The sequence below is a fragment of the Hyperoodon ampullatus genome, assembly GCF_949752795.1.
Source record: "Hyperoodon ampullatus genome assembly, chromosome: 5".
NCBI lineage: Eukaryota > Metazoa > Chordata > Mammalia > Artiodactyla > Ziphiidae > Hyperoodon > Hyperoodon ampullatus.
In genome coordinates this window covers 137,587,065-137,602,766 of record NC_136918.1, presented here as the reverse complement: position 1 = coordinate 137,602,766, position 15,702 = coordinate 137,587,065, and the positions used below count along the sequence as shown (strand labels likewise).

The following is a 15,702-nucleotide window of genomic DNA, read 5'->3' as shown; positions in this document are numbered from 1 at the left end:
CTTCCGGCATTTCAATGTGACACGTCCGAACAGAATGCCACCAGCCACCCCAGGGCTGCTCTCTGAACTCCAGAGCTCAGTGAATGACACTGCCATTCCCGTTTGCCCATCAGAATTTTTATCAACATTCAGTGATCAAAGGTGAACCACAAAGTAAACCAGCATGCCCTATCCTTTCATGGAAAACAATTTCCCCTGCATTAAAAATTGCCTCATTTTCTTCATCTGCTTAGTTTTCTGTGAATTTATCACCAATAGATTACTTTTTGCCCCACTTAGAGGGATATTTGTACTGATTTGCTATTTGGGTCTTATGTGTTAAGACCTCATTTCTCAAGAAGGATTTTCCCCTTTCTTAGGCTTACTCTCTCATATGGAGAGGGCATAATCTCCAATAAAATCTTGAGAAAGGGTACATACGACATAAAGAAATGTGAAATTTTGCATGGTGAAAATATGTTAATTCACCTCTCAAGTTCACTGCTGGCTTGAAAAATACAGACTTCCAGGTTGGGAATTACTTTCTCAAAACTTTAAAAGCATCAATCCACTGTTATCTACCATTCATTGTTCCTGCCATTCTGATTCCTGATCTTTTGAATATAGCCTGTGTTTTTCCTCTCTGAGATATTTCTTACCCTTTCCAGCCACTATGCTGTGTATTCAGTGGCAATTAAGTCTTTCTTATATTATTTCCCCCCTTTTGTTCTCTGATTTCCCACTCTGAAATGTCCTTACTCAGATGTCGGCCCCTCCAGTACATCGTCTCTTCTTTTTTCTATCTTCCAACCATTTATCTTTTCATTCTAGGAGATTTACCTGTTAAACATCTACCCACCTCTCAATAAATTTCACATGGTTTCTTCTACTCCCTTTGTTTCAGTTTTGTACATCTGGGGATCCTTGGCTATATTTCTATTTCAGACTAGAAGCAGTAAGGTCTGGGAATGTGAAGGATGCTCAGGCTGTCATCATCTTCTAGAGCTTTTTCTCTTGGGAGCCCAGTGAGGGAAGGAAGGGAGGGGGATTTCTTCCACTCAGTATTCAAACTTTCCCTTACTTCTTGGCTTCCAAAACAGTGGCTCACCCACATCTTCAGCAGTAGAAACTGCTCCAGAAAGTAAACTCCCTGCCTTTTGACAGAGGAAGAGAAGCAGCACTGCTGGACTTCGCAGGCTGGGAAGAGGTCTAGGGAACTACTCTTCCTTAAACTTTCATACAAGCTTCCTGTTCTCACCCCTATTTTCCACCTTCAGAAGTTCCCAATGCTTCCAAGTTCGGAGACTGTCTAGGGATCAATGGAGTTAAGCATTTAATTGGAAGTTGTCCTATTATTTTTCTTACCAGGCCAATTCCTATTTGTCTCTCTCAAGACTTAGTTTAGGTACACCTTTCCACAGACCTTGGGGCTCTATGAATTTAAGAATAAATACAGGCTTTAAAAATTAATGAAGGGGACTTCGCTGGTGGTCCAGTGGTAAAGAATCCTCCTTCCAATATAGGGGACGCAGGTTTGATCCCTGGTCGGGGAACTAAGATCCCACATGCCGCGGGGCAACTAAACCCGCACACCGAAACTACTGAGCCCCAGTGCCTCAACTAGAGAGCCTGTGTGCTGCAAACTATAGAGCCCATGTGCTCTGGAGCCCACACCACAACAAAGAGAGAAAACCCACATGCCACAACTAGAGAGAAGCCCACGCACTGCAGCAAATAGCCCGCGTGCCGCAACTAAGACCCGACACAGCCAAAAATAAAATAAATATTTTTTTTTAATTTAATGAAAAGTTTTACTCTAATCTCTTCTTCCATTCTGATGGCAGTCACGTCCGAAATTAAATTCCATTATCGCATCTGTAACATTACAAATTTTACTTTTTCTTACTTTGTCTGGAACCATCTTTATGAAGAAAAGCCAATATTATGGAGACCAGTTAAAAAGAAATTCACACATGTTCTCAGTTAAGTAGCAATCCAGCCACAAAATAAGACCTCAAAATGTAGGCTATAAACAGCAAACTATTTCAAAACATGCCCTCCCTCATGTATATATGCATGAAGACAATTTCTAATCTTTTCTGAATTTTCAAAAATCCTTTTAAGAATTTAATGAAGGCTACAAAACCTCTCGGAACGTCTGGCCTCGCTATTTCAGAGAGTCTTGTTTCAATGTTTCTCTTTCAATAACAAATATCAGATGGAGTCAGTCTAATGTACTAGTTCACTGGCGTCACACGCCTTTTCACCTGTGTCCATTCTATCCCCTTTGAATGGGCCACTGCACAGAGCACTTACTGCTTTCAGAATTTCAGGGACCAACCTAAGTACCAGCTCATCATACAGCCTTCCCGACCACTGCCGTCAAAAGAGCTGCCTGTCCAATTCGTGTATCACTCACACCTTTCTTCCTCTTCCTTCTCCATCCACTCATCCGAAGTGCACAGCACGTCATGGGCTATGCTAAGAATGTATGGGTCACATTTGACATTACAGTGTTGTACAGTTAATTGCTTCAGGTTTTTATTTACTCAGATACTGATAATCTTAAAAGCAGGAATTTTCATACTATACAGAATTTCAAAGAGGTGACAATTTGATCTCCACAATAAAAACAATTAATATTCTTTTAATTGATTTAAACAGGTAACGTAAGTAGAGTGGGGTTAAGTTCAGACAATGAAAGCAAAGTAACTTGTCCTTAAGACTTTTCACATGCATATCAACTACACTTTCTTAGAAGCGTATTACTGCACTGAAGTGTCAAGTAAAGGCTGTTTAATATTCATTCCCCAAGTGGAGAAACACATTTTAGCCACTGACCTGTTATTCTCAGGTTCAGACTGGGGTGAACCTCGATGATTATTTATCAGTCTCGTTGCGTAAGTATTTGCCGCTTCTGAAAGATGTCCTCTTGGAACATTTTCCTTAATGGGAGGAAAGCTTTGACTTGACAAAGGAGTTGTTGGAAACAAGAGTTCAGCAGGAATCTGTTGAAGGAAAAAAAACTGATCTTAAAGAAATTTTTAAAGTGTGTCATGTTCCAAACACAAGATATTCTTTCCCCTTTCCCCCGTCCCAGGACGCACTGAGAACTATCCTAACCGCATACACTCCTTGTGCTCTACCAGACCAGGGAGTGACAAACAACAGGCCAAAGAGCCAAATCCAGCCTGCAAGTGAGCTAGGAATGGTTTTACATTTTTAAAGGCATGAACACAGCAACCAAACAACGAAAGAATATGCCACAGAGACTGTATATGGTCCACAAAGCCTAAAATATTTACTATCTGGCCTTTTACTGAAAGATCGGCTGACCTCGGACTATATAGAACGTATAGAGATATAATAAAAACTTATTTTTCTAAGAGAAAGAAATTGAGGATAAAGTCACAAAGACACTGCCTTTAAAAACCAAAGTAAGCCCACTATTCTTTTTCTCCCAGTTCTGTTCTCACCCTCAAACCCTCAGCCTTTATACAAGAAAACATTTCAGTGTAATGATAAGCACACATACACAACTGCAGTAGACCACAACTTCTGATACAAGAGGTACAACTACCTATTTATATACTCAGAAAAGCTCAACACCATTAAGCGTTAAGAAAGATATGGGGGTATGGAAGGACTTCCCTGGTGGCTCAGTGGTTAAGACTCCACGCTCCTGATGCAGGGCACCTGGGTTCAGGGAACCAGATCCCACATGCATGCTGCAACTAAGACTTTGCATGCCACAACTAAGGAGCTGGCAAGGCGCAACTAAGGAGCACACCTGCTGCAACTAAGACCTGGCCCAACCAAATAAATAAACCAAATAAAATATATATATTAAAAAAAAAAATAGGGGTATGGATTAAGAGATAAAAACTACTTTGTATAAAATAGATATGGGCTTCCCTGGTGGCGCAGTGGTTAAGAATCCGCCTGCCAATGCAGGGGACACGGGTTCAAGCCCTGGCCAGGGAAGATCCCACATGCCGTGGAGCAACTAAGCCCGTGCACTACAACTACTGAGCCTGAGCTCTAGAGCCCTCGAGCCACAACTACTGAGCCCACGTGCTGCAACTACTGAAGCCCACGCACCTAGAGGCCATGCTCCGCAACAGAAGCCACTGCAATGAGAAGGCCGCACACCACAATGAAGAGTAGCCCCTGCTCACTGCAACTAGAGAAAGCCCGCGCACAGCAACGAAGACCCAACACAGCCATAAATAAATAAATAAACAAACAAACAAATAAATAAATGCAACAAGGACATACTGTACAGCACAGGAAATTACAGCCATTATTTTGTAATAACTTTAGTGGAGTATTATCTGTAAGAATTCTGAATCACTATGTTGTACACCTGAAACTAATATAATATTGTAAATCAACTGTACACTATGGTTGAAGGGTCAACACTACAGCTTTGGTCCAGGTTAGTACTACCATGTGGCCCCCTGGGTCTTCCTATGAACTTTTCCTTGACTGTCTACCTAACAATAAGATTCTTAAAAGAATATCTGCCTTTCCTCAGAAGATGCCCAACTGAATAATAAAATTGAGAAGTTTGAGTGAAGTTGTGGGTTAGAAGTCAGTATTGGGAAAGAGGGTAAGAAGGGGTCCAAGAAGAGAAGAGAAACGTGAACTGAATGAACAAGATTGCTTCAATTTGTTATGTAACTCCTGAGCTTAAAATTGAGTATTAAATTAATCACAACACAATACAAGACACAGTTATAAAATGGAAGGCCTAATTACCCGAGGGATTACTTCCAGTTGTCTGATCCTGAATTTTTCCTTGTCTCTTAAAAAAAAAAAAAAAAAAAGAGAGAGAGAAAAGAAAAATGTATTTAAATTTACTTATGATTTTTCAATTCTGTTTTCGAATGACATACTTCCATTTCACTACTAAGTCAGTAAGATAGGTACACTGAACTTTGCTTCAATTTCGTTATAATCAGTGGTCAGCACTCAGGCAGGCAAGTACTTTCCACCTCTTATCTCAGCAACACCCTAATGTCTTCCACTCCTGCTACTGGATTTATCTTTAAGAACAGTGCACTATAAATCAAAACCACCCAGAAGATCTTCATCAACTCAGCCTTCCGTGTGCAGTACACAAGCCTAACGTTCACCATGGTTCACTATCGTTCCCCAGCTTCTCTCTCCCACCTCTATTTTCCATTATCCCCATTCACATATTTACTGTGCTTAAGCTGAACAAACCTTTGCTTCCTACCCAACAAATCCTACCTTTCCTTCAAGGCCTATTACAAAATTGTCCTTCATGAATTTTCCTGATCCATTTCCCCATCCCCAACCAGAAGTAATTTCTCCTTATGGGCTTCCTCACAGGACTGGATCATGCCTTTTACGGGAGTCGTCAACTTCAAATTGGTAATACACGCATCTCACTTTCCCCGTTAGACCTTGAGCTCATAAAGGGCAGTATTCACTTTTGATTCATGGATGTGTAGTCCAAAAGAACAAAACTATACTGTATATTCAAAGTATCTTGTAGATAGGACAGCAATAAACAGCAGGTATCCACAGTATAAACTTTAAAAGGACTTGATGTTATGCACTCCACATCATATCTTTTTTTTTGGAGTCATAATCTTTTTTGGCTATACTGCTTTATCTTGGAGAAATATCAACTAATGCTGCAGACACACCACTGTTGATGATCTGGGTATTATTTTCCCACCATACAATAATATAACACTCACTTCTTTTTGTACGTTTTTTCATAAGTGGGATGCACCAAATCTTCATCTTCAGGTTCTTCTGGAACATCACAATTTCTAGTCAGAAAAATCACATGGGAATAACACGTCACCAGCGCCTATTCATACACCTTGAACAGTACTTTCTGCCTTTCCAAAAAGGCTACTACCAACTATATGATACCTGAACTGTGGGTCAGGGTTATTGGAGCAATACCATTTTTCTGGAAGTTGATCTATCCCATCTGGTAATTTTCGCCACTTTAGACAGGAATCACATTGAACCCATGTCTGATCAGGACGTTTCCTGTAACAAAACAGCAACTAAATATTAGCATGGAAATATGGATCTAAGTACTTCACTAGACTCTCCACATCATTTCTACCACAAAATGCCCCTATTATTTAATTCTGTCCCTGAAAATTCCGGAACATTTGACAGTAAGTTTTTAAAAACAACAATTTTGGCTACCACTGAAGGTTAAAAGTGACAGACCAATTTAAACAAAGTGACTTAGTCTTGTTTAATAGCATACTATCACATTTTTTCTATAATAAAAACTAAAAAACTTAGAAAATACTATAAATGCCTTGCCCTGAAATTTATGTTAAGTTAGCGTCTGCAGTGTCAAATCTAATATACTTATTAGCACAATAAACCATTCAAAGTACAGAAAAGAGGCAAGTTGTATTACTGTAATTGAAGCAATTTTTATAACTGTATTACATTTTATCCTCTATTATAGCACATCTCTGAATAACTTAAACGTACATATTCTTTTAGTTTATAAAAGGCTTTCGAGTTGTGGGATTTATTTCTTACTATGGATTAGATTCAAAAGTTTATGAACACTGTAGAATCACCATGCCCTCCAATATCACATCTTGATATTATAGTCACTTATTATTATTATTTTTATATATAAATTTATTTATTTATTTGTGGCTGCATTGGGTCATCGTTGCTGTGCACAGGCTTTCTCTAGTTGTGTTGAATGGGGGTTACTCTTCGTTGCGGTGTGCAGGCTTCTCATTGAGGTGGGCTCTCTTGTGGTGGAGCATGGGCTCTAGAGCACAGGCTCAGTAGTTGTGCTGCACGGGCCCAGTTGCTCTGTGGCATGTGGGATCTTCCTGGGCCAGGGCTCGAACCCATGTCCCCTGCACTGGCAGGCGGATTCTTAACCACTGCGCCACCATGGAAGTCCCAGTCACTTATTTTTTAAATGTACTTACTGTATATCTTCAACCAGCAAAGTCAGAGGATATTCTGCATTTTTCTTCACTTTCATTTCATTCCAGTAATCATTGAGCTTATCTCCTAGTGCTGTTATTGTAAGCCTTAAAAAAAAGTAAATTATAAAATCAATTCAAGAAAAAAAAGATAAAGATTAAATCTTTGACAAACAGTGAAAGCATAAACAACCTGGTACTGATCATGTGAACACGGGGGAGGGGCCTCCAAAAGGCACAGTTAAGAAACTTAAAGTAATGGCAATTTTCTCTAAGGATGTAGATAAGTTCATAGAACAGAGCCAGGACCATCTAGGAATAAGACGGACAATACTAACACTTTGGGTTCTCTGTTGAGGAAGTGTGTTGCAGACCAGCTACTGGGAGAACCACAGGCTTTCTGAATTTCACCTCAACCAACAAACTTACAAGCTTCAATGCAAACCAGAATGCAGCTGTTTGCTTTATAAAAGTATGCAGCCATTACCAGCAAGTATAATTCAAAATAGCTTCTGTCACAATTAAGACTTTCACTTTTCCCACAATAAGGTGTCAGTAAAAAAGCAAATCAACAGGACCTACTGAGATAAACATGACTACGGCCACAATTGAATATCACTTGTTAATGAGTTAAGTACCTACTGTGCCAGGAACTGTCTGCACACACAACATACAGTCAGTGTAACATCTTAAATTTAAAACAGACTTAATGTGATCCCTATCAAATTACCCATGATGTTTTTCACAGAACTAGAACAAATAATCCTAAAATTTATATGGACCCACAAAAGACCCAGAATTGCCAAAGCAATCCTGAAAAAAAAAAGCAAAAAGCTGGAAGCATAACCCTTCTGGACTTCAGAAAATACTACAAGCCTACAGCAATCAAAACAGTGTGCTACTGGCACAAAAACAGACATATAGATCAATGGAACAGAACAGAGAGCCCAGAAATAAACTCACACACCTACAGTCAATTAATCTTTGACGAAGGAGGCAAGAATATACAATGGAGAAAAGACAGTCTCTTCAGCAAGTGGTGCTGGGAAAGCTAGACAGTCGCGTGTAAATCAATCAAGTTAGAACATTCCCTCACAACACACACAAAAATAAACTCAAAATGGCTTAAATACTTAAATAAGACATGACACCATGAGACACCTAGAAGAGAACACAGGCAAAACACTGACATAAATCGTAGCAATGTTTTCTTAGGTCAGTCTCTCAAGGCAAGGGAAAAAAAAAAAAAAGCAAAAATAAACAAATGGGATCTAATCAAACTCACAAGCTTTTGCACAGCAAAGAAAACGAAAAGACAACCTATGGAATGTGAGAAAATATTTGCAAAGGATACAACTGCCAAGGGTTTAATTTCCAAAATATACAAACAGCTCATACAACCCCATAACAAAAATACAACCCAATCAAAACTTGGGTAGAAGATCTAAATATACATTTTCCCAAAGAAGACATACAGATGGCCAACAGGTACATGAAAAGATACTCATCATCACTAATTATCAGAGAAATGCAAATCAAAATGACAATGAGGCATCACCTCACGCCGGTCAGAATGTCCATCATCAAAAAAGTCTACAAATAATAGGGCTTCCCTGGTGGAGCAGTGATTGAGAGTCCGCTTGCCGATGCAGGGGACACAGGTTCGTGCCCCGGTCCGGGAAGATCCCACATGCCGCGGAGTGGCTGGGCCCGTGAGCCATGGCCGCTGAGCCTGTGCGTCCGGAGCCTGTGCTCCGCAACGGGAGAGGCCACAACAGTGACAGGCCCACGTAGCGAAAAAAAAAAAAAAAAAAAAAAAGTCTACAAATAATAAATGCTGGAGAGGGTGTGGGGAAGAGCAAACCCTCCTACACTGCTGCTGGGAATGTAAATTGGTGGAAGGACTGTGAAAAACAGTATGGAAGTTCCTTAAAAAACCAAAAATAGAGTTACCATATGATCCAGCAACACCACTCCTGGGCACATATCTGGAGAAACCTATAATTCATAAAGATAGGGCTTCCCTGGTGGCGCAGTGGTTAAGAATCCACCTGTCAATGCTGGGGACACGGGTTTGAGCCCTGGTCCGGGAAGATCCCACATGCCACGGAGCAACTAAGCCCATGCACCACAACTACTGAGCCCACATGCCACAACTACTGAAGCCTGCACGCCTAGAGCCCGTGCTCAGCAACAAGAGAAGCCACCACAATGAGAAGCCCACGCACCGCAAAGAAGAGTAGCCCCCGCTCACCGCAACCAGAGAAAGCCTGCACACAGCAACAAAGACCCAACGCAGCCAAAGATAAATAAATAAAATAAATTAAAAAACAAAAAGATATATGCACCTGGGGCTTCCCTGGCAGTCCAGTGGTTAAGACTCCATGTTCCCAATGTAGGGTGTATGGGTTCGATCCCTGGTCAGGGAACAAAGATCCCACATGCCACATGGCATGGCAAGGGGTGAAGGGGGAAAAACGATACATGCACCCCAATGTGCAGCACTATTTACAACAGCCAAGACATGGAAGCAACCTAAACGTTCATCGACAGAGTAACGGATAAAGAAGATGTGGTGTATACATCAATATATACAATGGAATATTACTCAGCCATAAAAAAGAATGACATAGTACCATCAGCAGCAACATGGATGGATTTAGAGATTATGATGCTAAGTGAAGTAAGTCAGACAAAGACAAATATTATATACCACTTATATGTGGAACCTAAAAAATAGTACAAACAAACTTATTTACAAAACAGAAACAGACTCACAGACTTTGAAAACAAACTTAAGGTTACCAAAGGGGAAGGCGGGTGGGGAGGCATACATTGAGAGTATGGGATTAACAGATGCATACTACTATATATAAAATAAACAACAAGGATTTACTGTACAGCACAGGGAACTATTTCAACATCTTGTAATAAACTATGATGGAAAGGAATAAAAAAAGAATTATAGACATACATATATATGTATAACCAAATCACTTTGCTGTACACTTGAAACTAACATAATATTGTAAATCAACTGTACTTCAATAGAGTAAATAAAGCTTTTAAAAATTAAGACTCGGGCTTCCCTGGTGACGCAGTGGTTAAGAATCCACCTGCCAATGCAGGGAACATGGGTTCGAGCCCTGGGCAGGGAAGGTCTCACATGCTGCAGAGCAACTAAGCCCGTGCGCCACAACTACTGAAGCCTGCATGCCTAGAGCCCGTGCTCCGCAACAAGAGAAGCCACCACAATGAAAAGCCTGCGCACTGCAATGAAAAGTAGCCTCTGCTCACCGCATCTGGAAAAAGCCCATGCGCAGCAACAAAGACCCAACGCAGCCAAAAAATAAATCAATAAATTTAAACATTTTAAAAAATAAATAAAAATCAAGACTTGAAATTCTGTACTGACAGGTTAATATTAGACATGTCTATCCCCATTCATTATCTCTATTTTTGCCCACCAGGAAGCCCCACTATAACAACATATAAACATCCGAATAAGAAGGTATCAACTCCCCTCCCAAACATGGTTCTCCTTTCATATCACTTTTTCAGGTCTTCCTCCTCTCCTTTTCTTATCACCTCTATTCCTCAATCCATGAGACTGTACCCATTTCTGTTGAAAATATACCTAGGAGTGGAATTGCGGGGCCATAGGGGTGGACATTGATGTTCACCTTTACTCAATAGTCTAATAACTTTGAAAAATGATCAACAATTTTCACACCAACAGCACGTACAGGAGTTCCAACTGCCCCACATCTTACCAACATTTGCTATATCTTATTCATTTTAGATAATTTTTCCATTTTGATCTAATGTATCAATACTTTTTGCATCTTGTTAAAAAAAACCACCTAAATTAAAGGTTATGAAACTATTCTTGTTTTCATTTCATTTTTGCCTTTCTCATTTAGGCTTAAAATCCATCTGGAATTGATTTTTCGCTTCATATAAGAGGGAGAAGTTAACGTTCATTTTGTTCACACAGGTAGCTGAACCATCATTTTTAGAAAGATGATCATTTTCCTACCACACCTTGGTCATACATCAGCTGACCATATGTATAAAAAGCAGGGATCTGTTTCTGGCTTCTCTATTCTATTTCACTAGACTATTTTTTCATTAATACCACACTTTCACTACAGCGTTTGAAGTACTGATATTTAGTAGTATGAGTCCTCTTGATTTGTTGTTCTTTGTCTTAACGATCTTTGGTCTTCTGACTTTCCACATAAAGTTTAAATTAAGCCTATTAACATACATACACACCTGCTGGGATTTTTTTTAACCTGGAATTGTATTTAATTACTTTGGAGAAAAAATGACATTTTATAATATTCAGCCTACCAACTCCTGAACCTGGTATACCTATTTATTCAGATTTGAAATTTCACTCCACAGTGTTTTATAGTTTTTAGTGTGTTGAGGTCTTTTGCATATTTTATTTACTCCAAAGCACTTGCTTTTTTGATTATGTATAAAAGTTTTTGAATCTCATGGTTTTTTTTTTTTTTTGCTGGTAAACAAACTTCTGAATACTTCTTATCTAGCAACCTTAGACTCTGTATTACATGGCAGATTATTTTGGACTTTCTATATACTTGATATTGTCACCTACAGAAAATTATTTATTCCTTTCCAACCCTTATACTTTCATTTCTTTCTTTTTTTGCCTTATTTGTTCTGGTTATTTCCTCAAGAACAATGGTGAATAGCTGATAACTTTATCTTACTCCCACTCTTAAGGGGAAAGCTGTCAATAATTCACCATTAGGAACTGCTGTTTCTTTGCTAAATAGTTGGTATTGCTAATATGCCCTTTCTATTAATGGTTTTGTAAGAGTTCCTTTTCTCCTACCTCACAAATTGATACTGTGGTTTCTCAAGTGCTTTTTCTGTACCTATGAAAATACCCATGAGATTTTTCTTTAACATCAGCGTGATGAATTACATTGAATTCTGAATAGTAAAAACCACCCATGCCATCTTGGAATACAATCCACTTGGTTTTAATGTATTATTCTTTTTACAAGTCACTAAATGGTATCTGCTGTTTAATTAAGATTTTTATATCTTAATCATGAGAGAGTGACATAAATTTTCTTTCTTGTAATGCATTCATGAGTTCACTACTAGTTATGTGGTCTCTTAAAACCTTTAATGATTGTGTAAGCTGGCACCGCCACTTCCTTAAATGTTTGAAAGTATGTGGGAAATTTTTAATTTGACTCAGTTTGAAAGGAAGGTGTCCATATCATCTAAAATGGTCTAAAACTGTTCATGCTACCCCTCTATGTTTTTCTGTCTGTAGATCTGTAGTAATGTCCTCCTTTTCATTTCTGATATTGATGATCATTGTTTTCTCTTTTTCCTTAGTCTTGCCAGATGCTTATAGACTTTGTTAATCTTACCAAAGAACAAACTTTGGGCTTTTGATTATGTCAATTATCAACTTACTGTCTTCCAGTTCCAAACAGGTTTTTTTGGTTCAGTTTTGTGATAACGGAGCTTGATCCTGTAAACATTCGTCCTTTGCCAGCCTGAGGAATGTTACACTGGGTTAACGGGGCAATGAACCTACCAGGTGAGAGCAGCAAGACACACGGCCTTCAGGTCTGGTGCTCCATTGTTATCTGGCTGGAGCCCATGGCCTCCCAAAGGAGCTCCAGCTGTGCTTTCAGGCCACGCTCTTCCCTCCAGCAGCAGGAACCAGTTCCAGCATATACTCACAGCCTTGTGCAAAGACAGGTCTCCTCTACAGAACAGCTCCAGCCCAAGCCCACCCACATCCCCTGGCAACAGCAGGCCATGTCTACAGACCCAGACTGGCCAGGCCTTCTGGCAAGCTTCTTGCCATGGCAGGTGGCCTGTTCCTTTGTTTGTTATGACCTCTACAAAGAGATGTGAATCTCCGACATCAGGGACCGGGGATCCTCTCCTAGTTCCTTTATTGTCTACTCTTTTTCAACCTAGAGGTTTAACAGCTGCTCTTCTGTATCAGCTAGTTCTGGACATCTACTGTCCTCTTTTACCTCTTTGACTGATCACCTTCTACTATTCTGGTTAACAACTCCCTATATTTTCCCTGTTCAAATAACAGGGGTAGCTTCTGTCTCAGGACTATACTCTGAATATTTATTGATTTTCTCTATTGTGTGTTTCCTAATTTGCTGATTTTGCTCTTTATCATTTCCCTCCTTCCACTTTGTTTTTATATGAAGTTTGCATTCTTCTTCATAATATACACTCATTAGGGCAACTGTTTGTGCTTCCTAAATTTATAAGTAAAATTGATGGTCATATTTATTTTATGGCTTCTGATCACTCTTAAAAGATATGAGCATTTCTGTCTCAAGTACATAGGACTAAGCTATCTTAAAGTTCCCATCCAAGATCAAAGTTTCTGGATTTTTATATTACACAAAAAAATGTTACCAAGAAAGCAGGAACTTCCTCTATTTAGTACAAATCTCAAAAATTCTTCATCAGTAAGGATAGAGGAGAATATATTTCTATTTGTGACGGAGTAGAATACAGTCCCCAGGGATGAGAAAATGATTACATGTGTTTTCTATGCAAGCTTCCCACAAAACAGAAAGAAATCCAGCTTAGAAAAAGTTATGAAAGTACTTCCAAAATAAATAGTAAGAAGTCAGTCATTTAAATAGGTAACATACCTGTATTCGTTAGTATAATCGAAATCTTGTTTATTATGAGTCGGCTTTAAGAAATAACAGTCTATAATCCCCACTACTCCAACACCCATGTTGTTTGCCTGAAAAATAAAACTGGCATTTTAAACATGAAACATGATGCTTCAAACAATTATCCCTTCACCAAGATTTAAGATCTGTATGAAACATTGTCCTGTATTTTATCTCATGATTCTCATGACATTTAGATTGAAAAACAGTGTCTGGTAGGTAATTTACCTTTCTGGGAGCTAACTCCTAAATATGTAACAACAGCTTTCCTCCAAAACCATTTCCACTGTTATCAAGTATTCATGTAGACAAGTATTATCATTCCCGATTTTATACTAGGGAAAAAAGATCCCCTCTACTGGGATGCAATTTCTTAGCTACTAAAAACCACAACTAACTCCTTCCTGTATCCATACATAGTGCCTAGCAAAGGCTTTGGCACGTAATATTCCGTAAGTTTGTTACATAAAAATTAAAGACATTTATCCAAAGTTACACATTCAGTTGTTTATTGTGATGAAGTAAAAACTTTAATTCAACTGACCTAGGTTATTTTTTAAACCTGCTAGCTAAAACACTGAACTCCAAGTATCTGAGTCATTTTCTGATTATCCACACGTGATTAACACATGTATTTTGTTCACGACTATAGCTGAGTCCAAGTATAAAGAGAAAAAGTGAAATACTGACTTATGAGAATTTTCAGATGCAACTATAGACAAAACCATGAAAACCTAATCATAATGCTACTCCACTGAAAACCATCAGTGGTTCCTCATTTCGTACAACTTGTAAACCACAGAACCCTTCAATCTTAGTTCTTTTTCACCTCCTTTCTGGCCTCATCTTCCTCTCTCCCATTCCCCACTTACCACCTGGTCCAGGCATAACAACTCCCTTAATGATGCCATTCTCTCAGAGGCCTTTCTTTTCCTTTTCAGACATTCCTTTCTCTGTCTAGAAAGCTCTTGCCAGACTTTCCAAAACAGTAAATCAACTTAGTCCCATCTCAATCACCACTTTCTCCAAGAAGCCCTTTCTGCTGCTCCAAGGATATACCACATTCCCCTCATCAGAAAGAGCTCTGGGGGCATGTGCTGTACCTTTTCAACTTTTTATGCTGAGCATCTAGCGTGGAAAATCATGCCAAGTATTTAATAAATGTTTACTGAATCCAAATACTACGACCAGTCCATCTTCTGGTAAAGAAAAACATTAAAAGTTGGCTGCAGGGCTTCTCTGGTGGCACAATGGTTAGGAATCCACCTGCCAATTCAGGGGACATGGGTTCGATCCCTGGTCCGGGAAGATCCCACATGCTGTGGAGCAACTAAGCCCGTGTGCCACAACTACTGAGCCTGTGCGCCTAGAGCCCATGCTCTGCAACGAGAAGCCACCACAATGGGAAGCTCGCGCGCAGCAACAAAGACCCAATGCAGCCAAAAATAAAATACATTTATTAAAAAAAAAAAAAACCTGGCTGTAAAAGCTTATTTTTTACAAGGTTAAACTTAACCAGAAATTATATATAATGCAAATTTAACTGGGTTGGAAAAATGGATTATGTACCTTAAGTCAAAACACTTGAGAAATAAGGCCTATTACCAAAAATACATTTCCAATTACCAGTGAAATTCAGAAGTTTATAATTATAGAGTATTTCTGGCAAAAATTACTATTCCAGGGCTTCCCTGGTGGCGCAGTGGTTGAGAGTCCACCTGCCGATGCAGGGGACACGGGGTCATGCCCCGGTCTGGGAAGATCCCACATGCCGTGGAGCGGCTGCGCCCGTGAGCCATGGCTGCTGAGCCTGCGTGTCTGGAGCCTGTGCTCCGCAATGGGAGAGGCCACAACAGTGAGAGGCCCGCGTACCGCAAAAAAAAAAAAAAAAAAATTACTATTCCAATTATAAATAAAAATTAGCATTTTAAATAAAAGTTATTGATACCTTGCATCATGGTTGTCATATTTCTGGATTTTTCTAATTGAAATCAGTGGTTATAAAGAAGAGCCCAACAAAGTTCATTTGCTGTTTTAAAAATTGAAATATA

At 39.3% G+C, this 15,702-nt stretch overlaps 1 protein-coding gene across 2 annotated transcripts in view; it reads right to left on the bottom strand.

The window, feature by feature from the left end:
- The window catches only part of MORC3 (MORC family CW-type zinc finger 3), a gene marked incomplete at its 5' end in the record, with an annotated part of 40,323 nt that overhangs the window by 5,778 nt on the left and 18,843 nt on the right, over nt 1-15,702 (bottom strand). Inside the window, 6 exons of one of the 2 annotated variants that reach the window (XM_079705060.1) lie at nt 2,821-2,999; nt 4,741-4,786; nt 5,712-5,786; nt 5,893-6,015; nt 6,942-7,046; nt 13,625-13,722. In XM_079705060.1, coding sequence (XP_079561186.1) covers nt 2,821-2,999; nt 4,741-4,786; nt 5,712-5,786; nt 5,893-6,015; nt 6,942-7,046; nt 13,625-13,722 — 626 coding nt within the window. The remainder of the gene's footprint in view (nt 1-2,820; nt 3,000-4,740; nt 4,787-5,711; nt 5,787-5,892; nt 6,016-6,941; nt 7,047-13,624; nt 13,723-15,702) is intronic. The other variant, XM_079705061.1, reaches the window with a different exon arrangement.